General features: G+C 42.5%; 1 protein-coding gene across 2 annotated transcripts; it reads right to left on the bottom strand.

Annotated features, from left to right (window-relative positions):
- Positions 1-5,982: 5,982 nt before the first annotated feature.
- Positions 5,983-11,692, bottom strand: MSTN (myostatin). Of its 2 annotated transcripts, none has more exons than XM_010292018.1 (3): positions 11,319-11,692; positions 8,780-9,153; positions 5,983-6,543 (listed from the first exon to the last, which is right to left on the bottom strand). In XM_010292018.1, the coding sequence occupies exons 1-3, from the start codon at positions 11,689-11,691 to the stop codon at positions 6,163-6,165; spliced, it is 1,128 nt and encodes a 375-aa protein (XP_010290320.1). In that variant the 5' UTR covers position 11,692; the 3' UTR covers positions 5,983-6,162. The 2 variants fall into 2 exon arrangements, with proteins under 2 accessions (XP_010290320.1, XP_010290321.1); XM_010292019.1 differs by having other exon boundaries at positions 6,163-6,543; positions 8,780-8,856; positions 11,319-11,691.
- Positions 11,693-14,235: the final 2,543 nt, after the last annotated feature.

The following is a 14,235-nucleotide window of genomic DNA, read 5'->3' as shown; positions in this document are numbered from 1 at the left end:
TTTTCCCCTTCCTCCTCCTTCCCCCCCGCCCCGAGGCTGTGCGATCCCCCACGCCAGCAGCACACAGCAGGCAGCTGAGCTCAGCCCAAAGCCACGCGTTTGACGTGCCTCCCGCCCCTCCGCTGCCGCGACCACCCGGCCCCGTGCGCGCGAGGCGACGCTGCGACCTGACGCTGTAATGCACGACAGCCAGGTGTTCAGTTTTGCTCTTTCATATGTCAGTGTTGCCAAACTTGATGAATAACAACGTGAAAAATGATGGTGAAAACGTTAGTAGGAGAGCGGACGGCTCTTTGGCTAAAATCGCAACAAACCTCTAATTCAAAGGTGCGGATGCTAAAGCCTAAAGAAGGTCTTTGCTCCGCGTGCTGTTGGGTGTGATGCTGAAGAAAGAGCGTTATTTCAGAGTGCTTTATGGCATGGAATTTGCAGTGCTATCTCCCGAATGCTATTGCTTGGTTGGGAAGGTAATTGCTCCTTTCCCAGGTGAAAAAATAACGAGGAAAATAAAAATTTTGACTGTATTTCTGCAGGAAGAGTTCGTGCATTGAATAATCTTAACTGCAAGCTGTTAGCCAAGGCGTGAGTGATTACGTTTTGGATTGCTACCTATTCAGATTATGGTGCGACAGATTGCGATTAAATTAGATTTGCTTTAAAACATCTTTTAATCTTGCCAAAGAACAAACTCTTTCAGCTTAAGCATTCTTATAGCAGAGGAAGTTAAAGTTTAGTAAGTGCCTCCGGTATCATCCTGGATTTGGGAAGATAAAAATCTTTCTTGCTGTCTTGGTTACGTCCCATCAAATTATTTCACTCCTTTAAATTTCAACTTTTACATTATGCTCAGTTCCTTGAAATATGCAGAAGCAGGCCATCCTTTACATGACTGCTTTACGACGAACAGGTTACACCTGACATGATTTCAGTATATTGTTCTGCTTGTGTCGCAGCTGTCTCCCCAGGCGCCTTTTCTAAGTTTTGTGGAAGTTCTCTGCTGGGTAATGCCTCCGCAATGCACCCGGGAAAGTCCAACTATGAACGCTGGACTCTTCCAACTCCGCCATAATCTTTAAGGGCTCCTGTTAACTCTGCTGGTGAAACATGGAACATAAGGTGCGTTTCCTGCCGAAAACTGAGCCTTGTTACGTTCTCCTGCCTAACCAGGTGCCACCTAAAGGTCGCGCAGCTTTCATCAGGAGCAACAGAAAAGACAGTGCTGAGCCAGGGCTTGTCCCTCTGCCTTTCCACAGGCGGGATTCACTCGAGCGGAATCCTTTCCGCTCTTGAACAGGGGCTGGCTCTACTTTTATGGACTCGAGGTAGTACGATAAATACAGCGGAAAAGCAAGAGGTTTGAAATCAAACTTGGTTATCGACTTGTAAGTGAAAGACGTTTCTATAGGGAGAAAAGGTAATGGTTACTTTGGATGCATAATTAGATTTAGAGAGCAAATAGCCTCTACGTTAAGAACTGATGCGTTACAGATTGACTCGTGTAGTGTGAACTATATCCGCTCTGAAGAAAAGGAACAGCCTTTCCCGCAGCCTCAGAAAGCTTTAACGGTCAAGGCTGGTGAAAGTCAGCCAGATTTACACCCAAAATGCTGCAAAGCTCATGGCTGATCTTGTCACCTCAGCTACAGAGGGGCTCTAGGCGTGTTGTCATCTACGCTTCTGGAGTACCGAAAAACAGACGGTAGAATACCCACTGTAACAGTTACTCATACCTCGAATTCACCCTGCCCAACCATCGAAGAGAGTGATTCTGCTTAATTCATCAATACACCCAGTAATTAACGGCAGTAGCTTACTGCTGAACGAACTGTACGTTTGCACTTCTCCATCGCTTTTGTCCACAAGATTGCTTCGGCAGATGCTGACACCATCACTTATCTTGTGGTTATTTAGAAATAGCCGAGAGCAAACAGAGCTGTACTGTTCAAATTCGGAAGTTGGCCTGTAGCCCTAACTTCTGCCTTTGGATCTCGTCACGGCTTTTACAAACTGAACAGGAGAGAGGATTGCTTCTGTAGTGTTTCCAGAGCTTGTTAACATCTTGTTTTTATGGGTTTGAACGTGCTACGCACGCATTTCAAGGGAGAGTTATGGTCTTACTGCTTGCAGAGGAAGATTGCATAGAGACGGAGATGCGGTCGCATTAGTAATTTACTGAGTGGTTCTTTGCCATGTGTATTAAATCAATGTATAGATAGAGACTTGCAGTGTTAAGAGGTACTGTTGCTGTAGGTAACATTGTTCGGGATGAAGCTGGAGTGCAAGCACATGGCTAACTTGTACTGTTAACAGATAACTAAGGTTCTTCATGATATTTTTGCTGAATTACATAGGTACAGTGATTTTTTTTTTAATGTCACATAAAGCTTCCAGTTTAGTGCCTTCCATAACATATCTCTTAATTTTTTTTTATTATTATTGACTAAATTTATAAGTGGAGGTGGGATCGTTTGCTTAAGTTTGTCCAAGTTTGTCTTGTTTTTTACGGTACAAAATTTGGTTAAGTTTGTCCATTGTAATACCCTGCTTTGTCTTGCTGTAACTTTAACAAAATGTAACTGCCTGGACTGACCTGTCCAAGCCCAGTCTCAGGCTGATTTCTTTAAGACATTTAGCCAAAAGAGCTCATTTGCATCCAAGAATGAGTCAATTCAATAATCTCCCTGATTAAAAAAGAACCACCCAAAAAACCTACAAAAAACCCAGAACACCAATGAACAACCACAAAAAAAACAAACCTAAACTCTACAGAATTGAGGAAAAGCTACCTAAAACTATGAATGGATTTGACCTGTCGTTGTTCCTTTCAGATCTGCCCAGAGTTAGCAAAACGGTGCATCGGTGAAGCCTGCAGCGCAACTGGAAGTGGGCAAGCGGCGGGGGGACCGCGCTGGCCAAGAGCCGGCTCGCGTTGCGGGGGGGAGATGGGCGCTGGGGCCGAGAGGAAGAGCTGCAGCAAAACGGAGGCGAGGGGCTGCCCCGCCGCAGGTGCGCGCACCCATCTCGGGCCGCTCCAGCACCGCCTCCGAAAGCTGCGTTCTACCCATGTCGCTCCTACGGGGATTCATGTGATGCCAGGCAGGGAAACGAGGCCGTTTATTTCTCAGAAATTATCCCTCGTTGCTTCTTTCAGCCTTTCTGGCTACGCAGCTTAACGCCGAGATTTCAGGTTTTGACATGGGGAAGTGCTCACGGGTGCTCTAGGACCTGAGCCTTGGGAATACGAGGACGTAACAATAGGAACTGAATGAATCGTTAACATCTCAAGCTAATTGTCAATAAACACATTAATTATGAGTCATTCAGCTGCTGAAGTCAACAAGATCAAAGCCCAGTGCGTGTTCTGCAAGTAGCCACCCGTATGTGAGGTCAATATTAAAAACATGGGAATGGGGACGGCTCTACAGCAATTTCAAGTTTGGCAAAATACGAAGGATACATACTGCATAAAACCTCTATGGAGTAAAAATTATCTGAACGTCAGGATGGAATGCTCATTGGAGTAGAGATTTTTTAGGGATTCGTATTACTTCTCGTCTTGGGTTTTGGTTTACTTTTGTTTTCACTGATACCAGCAAAAAAAAAAAAAAGAAAACAAACAAAAAAACCCACCAAAAAACCAAAACAAACAAAAAAAACCCACCACCTTCCATCACTTGTAAAGGGTACGGTTATTACTAGTCAGTCAAGGATGTCACTGATCTGGGAGTAAGTGAATTCACGTTAGCTTGAGTTTAGCTGTCGTGAGTAAAAATAATCATGCAGGTGTTGTACCGGGACTTCAGTGCGGACAGGGAATACGCTTCGTTTGCCGTCCGCCCCAAAACCCACGCTGCCCTACGGCTCCTGCCATATGAACTGACCAGATTAAAGCTGGTGAAGGTTTAACTACACAGCGTACAACGGAAGTTCATTGGAAGCCTCTGAAGAGTTTTTGGTGTGCCTTGTGCAGGGAGATGCTACCGATGGTTCAAAGGAGCAGGGACTACCTGGTGCCTGAATGTCAGGAGCTAAAAGTCAAAGAGCAAAATGCTGCTCTGCCTTAAAGCCAGCGAAGTTTTGCTGCTAAGGTCAGGAAAGCTGGGACTTCTCCCCTCGTTCTGTAAGCTCCGTTTCTGGAGGAGAAGGGATTGTGTTGTGCTCTTACTTCTTGTGGCTTCACCAAGGCTCCGTATTCAAAGAGTTTTAAAGTTACCTTTTATTTACTCTGTATTTTGTGGGAAACTAAATTGAAAGTGTATTTAAGGCCTCCAGAGACCTGCTTTGATCAGCTGCATCAGGAGAAGCTGGACATCTGCTTGATGCTTGGACACAGCTTTGGCAGAACTCCTCATAGTTAAAAAGAAATTGTAGCAAATCTGTTTGCCGTTAAGCTTCCAACCTCATCGCTCAAACTTTAAATTTTAATGTCCTTACGTACAGATGAAAAAAAAAAGGTAGAAAACTCAATACAAAATATTTACCACCAAGGCAGAAAATGTATAAAAGGGTAAGGGAAAGAAAATCAAGCGCTTTTGCAATTTTAGGCTGGTTTTACGCAAAGGAAACTGAATTCTGGAATGTAACAAAAATGCATATCGTACTAACATGACAACGTTTTAGCAGGGCTTGGGTTGTCTTTACAAACACCTGCTTTACCGGTTGTATTTCACATGTGAAATGAAATGGACTTTAATAGTAAATAAACTTTTTTTAATTTCAGTTAACACTTTTTTATCATAAGGAAAATGTACAGAATTTATGTGGAAATCTGTGTACTATGCTCACTCAAATAAAGATGATACTTTGCTGCAAATTTTTAAATAGAATAAAATGCATTTAATAGCAATCTTTTGTGGTATTATCATTATGTATGGACATAACATTCAAAGTATGGAAAGTCAGTTGTGGATCAAAATGACCATAAAAACAGTAACCCAAAGAACCTTATAAACATGTCAACACCCATCATTTATCACAGATGGCTCATACCAATGTAAAAAACATATAAAATGTAGTATAATTCTCAACATATGGTTTACTTTGTTGCATTGTTCCTACGGATTATTTGTATTAAAATCCAGAAAATTATATTATGAAGAGAATATTGGTTTTAGTTTATTAAACTAAAGTACAGGTTAAAGGCGTTCTTTTCTTGCGATGAACATATACCAACAGTGATTAAAAAATAAACATTTATTTACAAAATATTGATGCATACATATTACACAAGTCAGTTATATCAAAGTGGTTTTTAAACAATATCTGTAGCAACCAACTATTTGCATTGGTTTATCATAGTGCAAACGGTAATGTTGCAAAGGCAGGTTACAATGTGGGATTACGACTTGAATGACTTCTCTGCTGCCTTTTGTTTTACTACACCTAGAAAACTATTCCCTTTCATTTAAAAAATACCTATTTCTTGCGAATGTTGAATAGTGTACCTGAGGATAGGGCAAATTCGACGTTATTCTAAATTCTTTCACTTAGATAACTATCTATTTACTCAGCCTGCTTACGTAGCACCATTGCCATTGATTACTAACATACTAATGAGAAAAAGGAATGGAAACACACTAAATACACTATGCCATCCCTAATTTCAGGATTTGTCCATTTATGTGGAATTTCATCTGATACATTTCACAATTCTGCACTACATATTCAAGTGTTTAAGGATGATTCTGGTGGTATGGCGTGGTGGTGTATGTGTTACCAGTATATATTTTCCTGTAAATACAATATTAAGTGAAGCTGTGAAGAAATGGGCTTACAAGCCTGCTCCTCCCATCCTCAGATGAGAAGGAGCTTGCTTTTGGTTACCAACGTGTACTGAAACCTGCATATAAATTTGCATCTGAAGGACGGAATATCGATTCCCTTGCAACGCAAGAACTTCACGTATTAAATCCGGTGATTTTGATTGTAGCTTTTCTTTTTCACTGCTTCAAAGCCGGCCGTCGGGTAACTATGTTGTCCTTTAGTTCGTGTTCTGTAGCTGGTGCTGCGCTAAATCTGTACGATAGCCTATCATACAGCATATAGGATGTTGGCAATGCATAGCGTACGTAACTTCACAGTTTCAAAGACTGGTGAGGGGGTATAACATTACTTTTTTTGGTAGCTCGCACAATTTCTGAAGCGGTGGATCTCACGATGCTCTCATGAGCACCCGCAGCGATCTACAACCATGGCCGGTATCTTGCCGTATATTATTTGTTCTTTCCCGTTGAAGTACAGCATGTTTATGGGGGACATCTTGGTGGGCGTGCAGCAAGGGCCTGCCGAGCCTCTGGGGTTTGCTTGGTGTACGAGGTGGGTGTGCGGGTATTTTTGTAAAAATACAAATTCACATTCTCCGGAGCAGTAATTGGCTTTGTATCTTTTAGGCGCGATGATCCAGTCCCATCCGAAAGCTTCAAAATCTACTGTCAGCGGGTACCGACAACACCGGGATTCTGTCGAGTGTTCGTCACAGTCAAGGCCAAAATCTCTGCGGGACCGTTTTGGTGTGTCTGTAACTCTGACCTCTAAAAATGGGTTCTGTGAGGAGAGGAGAAGGAATCGGAAGCATTACTGAGGTAAGCCTAAGTTCAGTAAAACCATATAAATATATAATATTTCAGACATAGATGCTTTGTATCAAGTCAATATTCTCAAATAATATTTGCAAACACTTCTGAAGTCACATGCTTGGGAGAGCTTTGTCCTCCTCCAAATCTCTGCTACGTTTGATCTCTGCTCAAGCATCGTTCCTCTCTTTTGTGCTGAGGACTAGCATTTCCTGAAATCACCAGCATCTCAGTGCTAGCGTAGCTTCCGTTAGCTGCTAGCAGAACGTTTCAGAAATTTTGAGGATGCTGGATTTTTATTTTTACTGTGGGGTTCGTCCATTTGTTTTAAACCCCATAATAAAAGCTACTTTTTTTTCCATAGGGAAATTCCAAAAACTTCTAAAGGGCAGGACGGACCGGTGTTGGTCTCCTTCTTACCAGTCCTTCTGAAATTCCCTCCATTAAAACCATATTGAGTTCGGGCTTTCTGGATATCAAGGAAGGCGGCTTGTCCAGACCAAGGAGGACAAAACTCGCTCCACACTCGTCATTGCTTTCGGCTGACCGCAACGGCGGCAGAAACGAGCGTTTCACCTGCTGGGGCAGGTTCCTTGTGCCCGACGGCTTTCCCCTGCGCCGGAGGGCTGAGTTTGCTGTACTGAATTTGGAGGGGCAACTAATATTTTGACTCCTGAAAGAGCCCTGTGGCCAGGAATGTATTTCTGGCGGGCCTCTGAGCCACATGCCTCCCCCCGAAGGTGTGTTTCCACAGTCACCAACTGAGCCTAGAAATAAATTGCCACCTTTACAATCAGGAGTTTGAAAGCGTTCCCGGCTTCCTCGCTTCCACGCACGTGTCAGCTTGGCGCTGGCCGGGCTGTCCCATGAAGGAAGCCCCTTCCTTAGGAGTAAATAACAGTGACGTGGGTTTGTCCCCTCCAAGATACCCGCCTCTATGGCTGCAAGTTGTCCAGCGGCTGGAGACGCTCCTCCCAAAGGTAAAGGATATGGGGAGGGGAGCATCCCCGCGCCGGGGGCTGCCGGAGGGAAGGGAAGAGAAGCTTCCTCTCCCGTTACCAGCCATGCAGCTAACCCTTTTTTGAACCGGCCTGGTTTTAGAGATGATGGTTATCGTATATCGTTATATCGATAACCATGGGTTATCCGCGTGTGAGAGCGCAGCGCTGGCTACTTGAACGGCTGGAGGTGGCGAGGACGTTCCTTATCGTGACACCCAGCTGGCCTGTTTCTGGCAGGGGAGCTCCGCTTCTGTAGCGGATTCTACGATTAAGATACCACAGCGTTTTTCCTTTAAGTTCTTCCAACTGCATTATACTGCTATGAAGCTAAACGTTACGTGGCTACACGAACAGATTGATCTACTGCATAGCAGTGAAAGTAAAATAATATTCTTTATTCAGAAGGAGGGATTTCTTGGTTGCGATTATTTCAGCTGTGATGGGTTCAGGAATTTTTATAGGTTGTAGACGATTAATGATTTGCAGAAACAAATAGCAAGGAAAATGCTGTGGTTTAACTGGTACACTTCAGATTTAATTTCTTCATCTACCCTTACAGAAAGAAACCAGATAGTTATTTAATGCGCTTTCCCATCATTATGACCCGCTTATTGTATCAAGCAGAATTTCTCTGTTAAAACATTTCCAATAGGTGGAATGATGCACTCTATCACGTACTGAAAGGTACACAACATTATGAAGAAGATCTGTTCTCACACTCATAAACGTAGGTAATTCTTGCTGCTGTTAATAGAAAATATGTGCTTACAGATTAGGGAGAAACTCCCTCACAGTTTGAATGCAAAAACTTTCTCAGCTCTATCGGAGGCAGCTTTCCTACCAATGAAATAATCCAACGACTCTTCTCTTTAGCTTTACTGCTTATTAAATGCTATTTGCTCTCAAATTTGAAAACAACGTTACTTTTGATGGTACCATCCACCAGTATTACCAAAACATTTTCCTGCTAATGCCTCTCAACATCTTACTGAAGTACTGCATCAGTTTTTCACGATAGGGAAATGGAGGCATGGGAATGCTATTGATTTTGACATGATCAGAGAGCAAAGAACAAAAGAATTGGCTATACAGAACTTGTACTTTCCACTCCCTAAACAATGCTTCCATTTTATCCTTAAAACATAACTTACATGCTTTCCAATAAAATGCAAGATATTTAAATGGGATTTTTCTAAATAAACTTACCAATCCATCTTCACCTGGTCCTGGGAAAGTTACAGCAAGATCTTGTCCATTCTCATCAAAAGCTTTTATTTCGATGCCTAAATTGGATTCAGGCTGTTTGAGCCAATTTTGCAACACTGTCTTCACATCAATACTCTGCCAAATACCAGTGCCTGGGTTCATGTCAAGTTTCAAAGATCGAATTCCAGTATATCTTGTACCGTCTTTCATGGGTTTAATAAGTCTCAGGATCTGCACAAACACTGTTGTAGGTTTTTGGACTTGCCTCAAGTATATCCACAATTGTGCCTTTACTACTTTGTTATATTGTATTTTAGAGCTAAACTTAAAGAAGCAACATTTTGGTTTTCCCTCCATTTGTACAAGAAAATCAGCTATAAATGAATGGAAAGAACAGATTACTGAACAGGGAACAAAAAGAAATATGCATATATAAACCCGATTTATTTTTTTTGCCAGACTGTGTAGGAAGTCTTACAATATGTTATAAACAGTATCAGTAACAAAGTGGATTTAACTTAATTTATTTTCTGTGGTTTACACTCTACAGCAAATTTAACGGCTGTCAACAAAATCGTTATGCTACCGCCTAAAAGTAACGTCATGTGACAAGGAACCGACGATTGTTTCGTAGACAGGCTGGAGTGAGGTCTGGCTAACCATTTTCTAAAAACCTCTAGCTGTGCTCCATCGGCTGACCAGCGGAGGTGTGCTCAGGCTGCGACTCGGAAACGAAGGGCAACCACGAGAAGATACACGCTGCAGAGGACCTCGGCGGTCCTCGGCGTGCTCGGGGCTCTGACCAGCGGTACCGGTGCTGTGAGCTGACCTGCACAGCGGCAAAAAAGCCTCTTTCCCAAACAAAAACTACCTGGGGCGAGGGCACAGCCTGTTCCACTTCACAGTGACTACTGCCAACTCGCTTCTGCTAGTCTTCTCCCGAGAACCTCCATAAAGCGTGCGGAATAGCAGCTTGGCACAGGCTGACTCAACACGCGTGTGGTGATCCAGCTATTTCTAACCGACTGAATGGCCTTGGTGTGCTGCACGTCGTGCACAGGCAGCCATGGGCAAACTATGTGAGCGTTTTAATTTCCTTTCTCAAGGGGAAAAAAATAATTACGGGAGTATTACTCTGAGGATCATTTTGTTTTCATTTGACCAATGTTACAGGGAAGTCACGTGCAGTGAAGCGTTCCCCCGTCCTGTAGCCTGTGATGCAGCTGTCACACCTAGTCACGGCAACATCTACCCATGCCAAGATAAAAGGGGTAATACTGGTCTCCAACGCTGCAGGGCTTTGACATTCGTAAATCTCACCGCTTAAGATACCTGTCTCTTTACTGCGCTTAACGTAGTTCAAGGGCTTTTCATAAAAAGTAGGAAATTAATTCAGAACAGTGAAGTACAATGACTTTTCTTCGGTCACTGTAATTATGTAGCACTTCAGTTAAAAATAAATATAATAGTTATAAAGCTTTGGACATAATAGGCTGGAATAAAACTGCTGGCAGACCTCAACTTTGTGATAAGGCTGCAGTAATATATTGCTATTAAGTACGTATCTTTTTAATTAATAAGTTGGAAAATTTTACAGATAGAGTTACTTTTTCATCGAAGCGTACATTTTTAGCTGGCTAGAGCAGCCGATTATTATTCTAGTACGCATATTGTAATGACATCTGTGACTGCTAACATGCCTTATATGTCCTATCGTCTTTTTCCTTTTTGACATCGTATTTGTAAGTGTTATTTTAAAAAACAGCTGCCATCGCCAAATACTTTAGCTGATGAAGAACATAAGATACTATAGTATTAGCTGTGCAAAAGATACTTGATAGGAGCTGTAGCAGATGTTTAGCACTCGGAAGATAACCCAGAATCTGCTCATTCAGTAAATGCCTTCATTCCTCCTTGGCATGACTACTGGAGCCGATTGCTATAGCACGGACATTTTAACACTTTAAATCTGTTACACACGTATTTGCTTTAAATATATAGTTTTAACTCAGAGGTGGGTGGTGCTAGTTCATGGGATCAGCAAAGCAGCAAGAATTTAACTCTGTACTTGCACTTGCTGTAACGTGTTCTGGTAGGTCTAGTGCTCTAAGCTGTGTTTCTGCTGATTTCTATTGCTCCTAAACATACTAGCCAGTGAAACCTCCCTCAAAAAATATACTTATCTCATTATCTGCACTTGTGCTTTATATTTGTGATAGGAAACGCCCTGAAAACTGAAGATAACGAAGTCAACTAAACTGCAGATCTCCCTGCGCTTTCTAAGGCAATGGGTAAATCCTAAGCGCTACAGGGCATACGCGTTATAAGGAGCCGAAAACCGAACAGTAAAACAAAGGACCGCAACACGGTCATCTGAACCTGGCTCAAATTCTTTAGAAATAACACTCTCCTCCCTCCCTCTAGCAGACTTCAGCCAGCAGCCTGTTGGGAGAGCCCGAGGAGGAGTTGCGTGGCTCTACAGCAGGGAGACAACTCTCTCGGAGGAGCGGTGGGAGGCGAAAGCAGCAGGGTTACTTACACTCCGTCGGCATTGTGATAATCGTTTCGGTGGTGGCATGATAGTCATCGTCTTCCAAAGAGCCATCGCTACTGTCGTCTCTCTGGACGTCATACTGATCAATCAGTTCCTGTAGTGGAGGAGCTTTGGGTAAAAGTTGTTTAATAACATCCCTGCTAATGTTAGGAGCTTGTTCCAGACGCAGTTTGCTGAGGATTTGAATTTTTATGGCTTCTATTCTGGAAGACTTTGTATTCTGCCTCCACGTACAAGCATTGCACAGTCCGTCTTTTTCGGCGTTCTCTGCGGGCTGACTACTGTCGTCAAGAGCCACCGGATCAACTGAAATCAGCATGAACAGGTAAATATACACCCAGATCGCTAGCTTTTGCATGATCTCACATTCGCTGCAGCACTTTTCCTTTTTTTTTTTTTCCCCCTTCCCTCCCCCTTTCCCTTTCAGTACTAAACAGATCCGTGAAAGCAAATGCAATCTGAGAGACAGCTTGCCACACTGGTGTACCTTATATATTCCAAGGGGGCTTTTTATACTCCAACTTTGATTAGGCTCATGTCGTCAAACCCGACGATTGGTTGCTGTCCCAACAATGAATCTGGCTGTCAGAGGGTAAAGCCCTGTCGATCACAAGTCACTAGACAGCGTTTAGTTACAGCCAAGGGTGAACTGATTTATCTGGGTGCTTCGGAGAGGATATGTCTTCGCATACTGAAAGGATATATTTCCAAGTATTGTGGGCAGCAGTACTGAAAGACAGCACTGTCATTCTTAAATATATACCAGCCACGTACGGGTACTATGAATCAAGACAGACCTCTCTCTAAACTTGCTTTAGGCTTCTACCAGTTTTTTTGACTTGAAAGTTTGCGCTGCTTAAAAGAAAGTCCCAGGGGATTACCGTCAGCAGGCAGGGAAAAAAATACTTTAGAAATGCATTGCAAACAGTGCCAACTTACGTTGTTCACCAACTGAAATATGCTGAGCAGTTCGTATTTCAGAAAACCTCCGCAGGTTTTCCTGCTAGGTGCTAGCTAAAGCAGTAACAAAGATTTTGTGCCTATATGACTCTAAGTAAATGCATGTCGTGTCTGTCTGCCCCTTCAGTATGTATCAACACCAAGAGAACAAATCCTTTACTGAATTAAGTCAGTTATGAAAAATGAGTCTGTCCCCTCTTAATACTATCACGAGGTCAGCAGAAATCCTGGGCAGTAAATTAAATATTGAGAGATCTTTAGTAGCAAAGGTCTTTTTAAGGAATATCTTTAGCTACTCACTCTAATAGTACACAGAAATAATAAAGCCTGGTTTTCCCATTAGTAGTGAAAGTATTAAATCATTTAAAACATTTAAATCTCTACTGTGAGTATAACTTTTTTTATGTCGTCTTTTATTTCTATTTAAAATGTCTCTGTATGATGCCAACTTGAGTGATACATTTCTGTGCTTGCTTTTGCTTTCTACTCAAATATTTGTGTACTGTGTATAGATATTAAAAAAGTACTTTATATATGTGTATATGTAGGTACTTTATATATATATAACTGTATACATTACAGTTTTAATATGCTTTCTGCATAAGCGAGATACATCTAGACATGATTTTATGCTTACAGGTTATGGCTTATAAAAATCTTAAAGCGATGTATTTCATATTTGATGTGCTGTTAGCAAGAGCTACGGAGTTCACGCTTAGTTGGGGAGGTGGGGGGGCTACTGTGCAGCACAGGCTGTATATTACAGCAGGCAGAAGTCCTGGAATTTGTATATGCTGTGTATATTTGTATATTTAGAATCTGTATATTACAACGAACAGAAATTCTGGATTTCATGCGATATGCCCAAGTTTGCTTACCTAAGTTAGGACTGAATTGTCAGTTTTTCACTGAGTTTCTCGTTTTTTGCATTCGGACTACACCTAAAAATGTGGCAAACGGGGTTTTTTTGCATATGTTCATGTAGGAAAAATGTTGGTATAAAGAAAGATGTGGGACAGACCTTTCAAAGAGCTTTTTTTCTGCCTGGTCATTCGTATTATTTTGTATCACCTCTCCAGGGCATGCAAATTCACTGCATAGCACAGAACTGAGCCTAATATTCAGCTCATGACCAGTGACATAAGTCACGAGTAGTCGATGGAAATTGATTGTCCTGCCCTGGTGTAAAGTTGATGGGAGCGATAGATGTATTACGCTTGCACGTTCCAGGCCTGCGGCTTTAGGGTCAGACCCGGGTATTCTGATTTCAGCCAAAATCCATGCTTAAAGCAAGCGGTTTGACTTCTTCTTAGCTCCTGAGCGTTTGCTTTTTGCACAAGATACCAGTGCAGCTACTCTCAGCATGCGGTAACGTGAACGGGCGTTGTGATTCCCTGGAACTAGACGTCAGGATAGGTCCCAGTTTGCAGTGGAGACTGCCTGCCATCCGGTAACATTTTAAACAGTCCCTTAGTGCATTTCAAGTGCTGGAAATTTGGTTTTATGGAGGATGCGTAGGATGATTCGCAGTAAGAATCTTTTTGAAAAGCACTGACCCTGTTGGTGAATTCTTTGGGTGGGTTTAGGTTGGGATTTTGTTTGTTTGTTTGTTTACCATTATGACAGTAGCTGTCATAATCAAACTATTTTTTATTCTTTTTTTTTTTTTTTACTTTAAACCAGAATGATGTAACCAGTTGGGTATAAAGAGAATCCACCCCCAAGTGGAAGCCTTGACAAGCACCAGGTTTCACACAAGGGACAGTTTTACAGAGGACAACAATCAGTCAACAAACAGGTGGAAATAGTGATGCGGTCACTAGAGCGGAGTAACGAAGCGCTGTGGCAGAGCGTGGCTGTAGGCCACTCGCGTTGGAGGGGGGACATGAGGAGTGCTCGGCAGTGCCAGGCCTCCGGCAGAGCGAAGCCTCCGGCAGCGCCA

The sequence above is a fragment of the Phaethon lepturus genome, unplaced genomic scaffold (assembly GCF_000687285.1).
Source record: "Phaethon lepturus isolate BGI_N335 unplaced genomic scaffold, ASM68728v1 scaffold50257, whole genome shotgun sequence".
Lineage (NCBI taxonomy): Eukaryota > Metazoa > Chordata > Aves > Phaethontiformes > Phaethontidae > Phaethon > Phaethon lepturus.
This window is presented reverse-complemented; position numbering and strand designations above follow the sequence as displayed.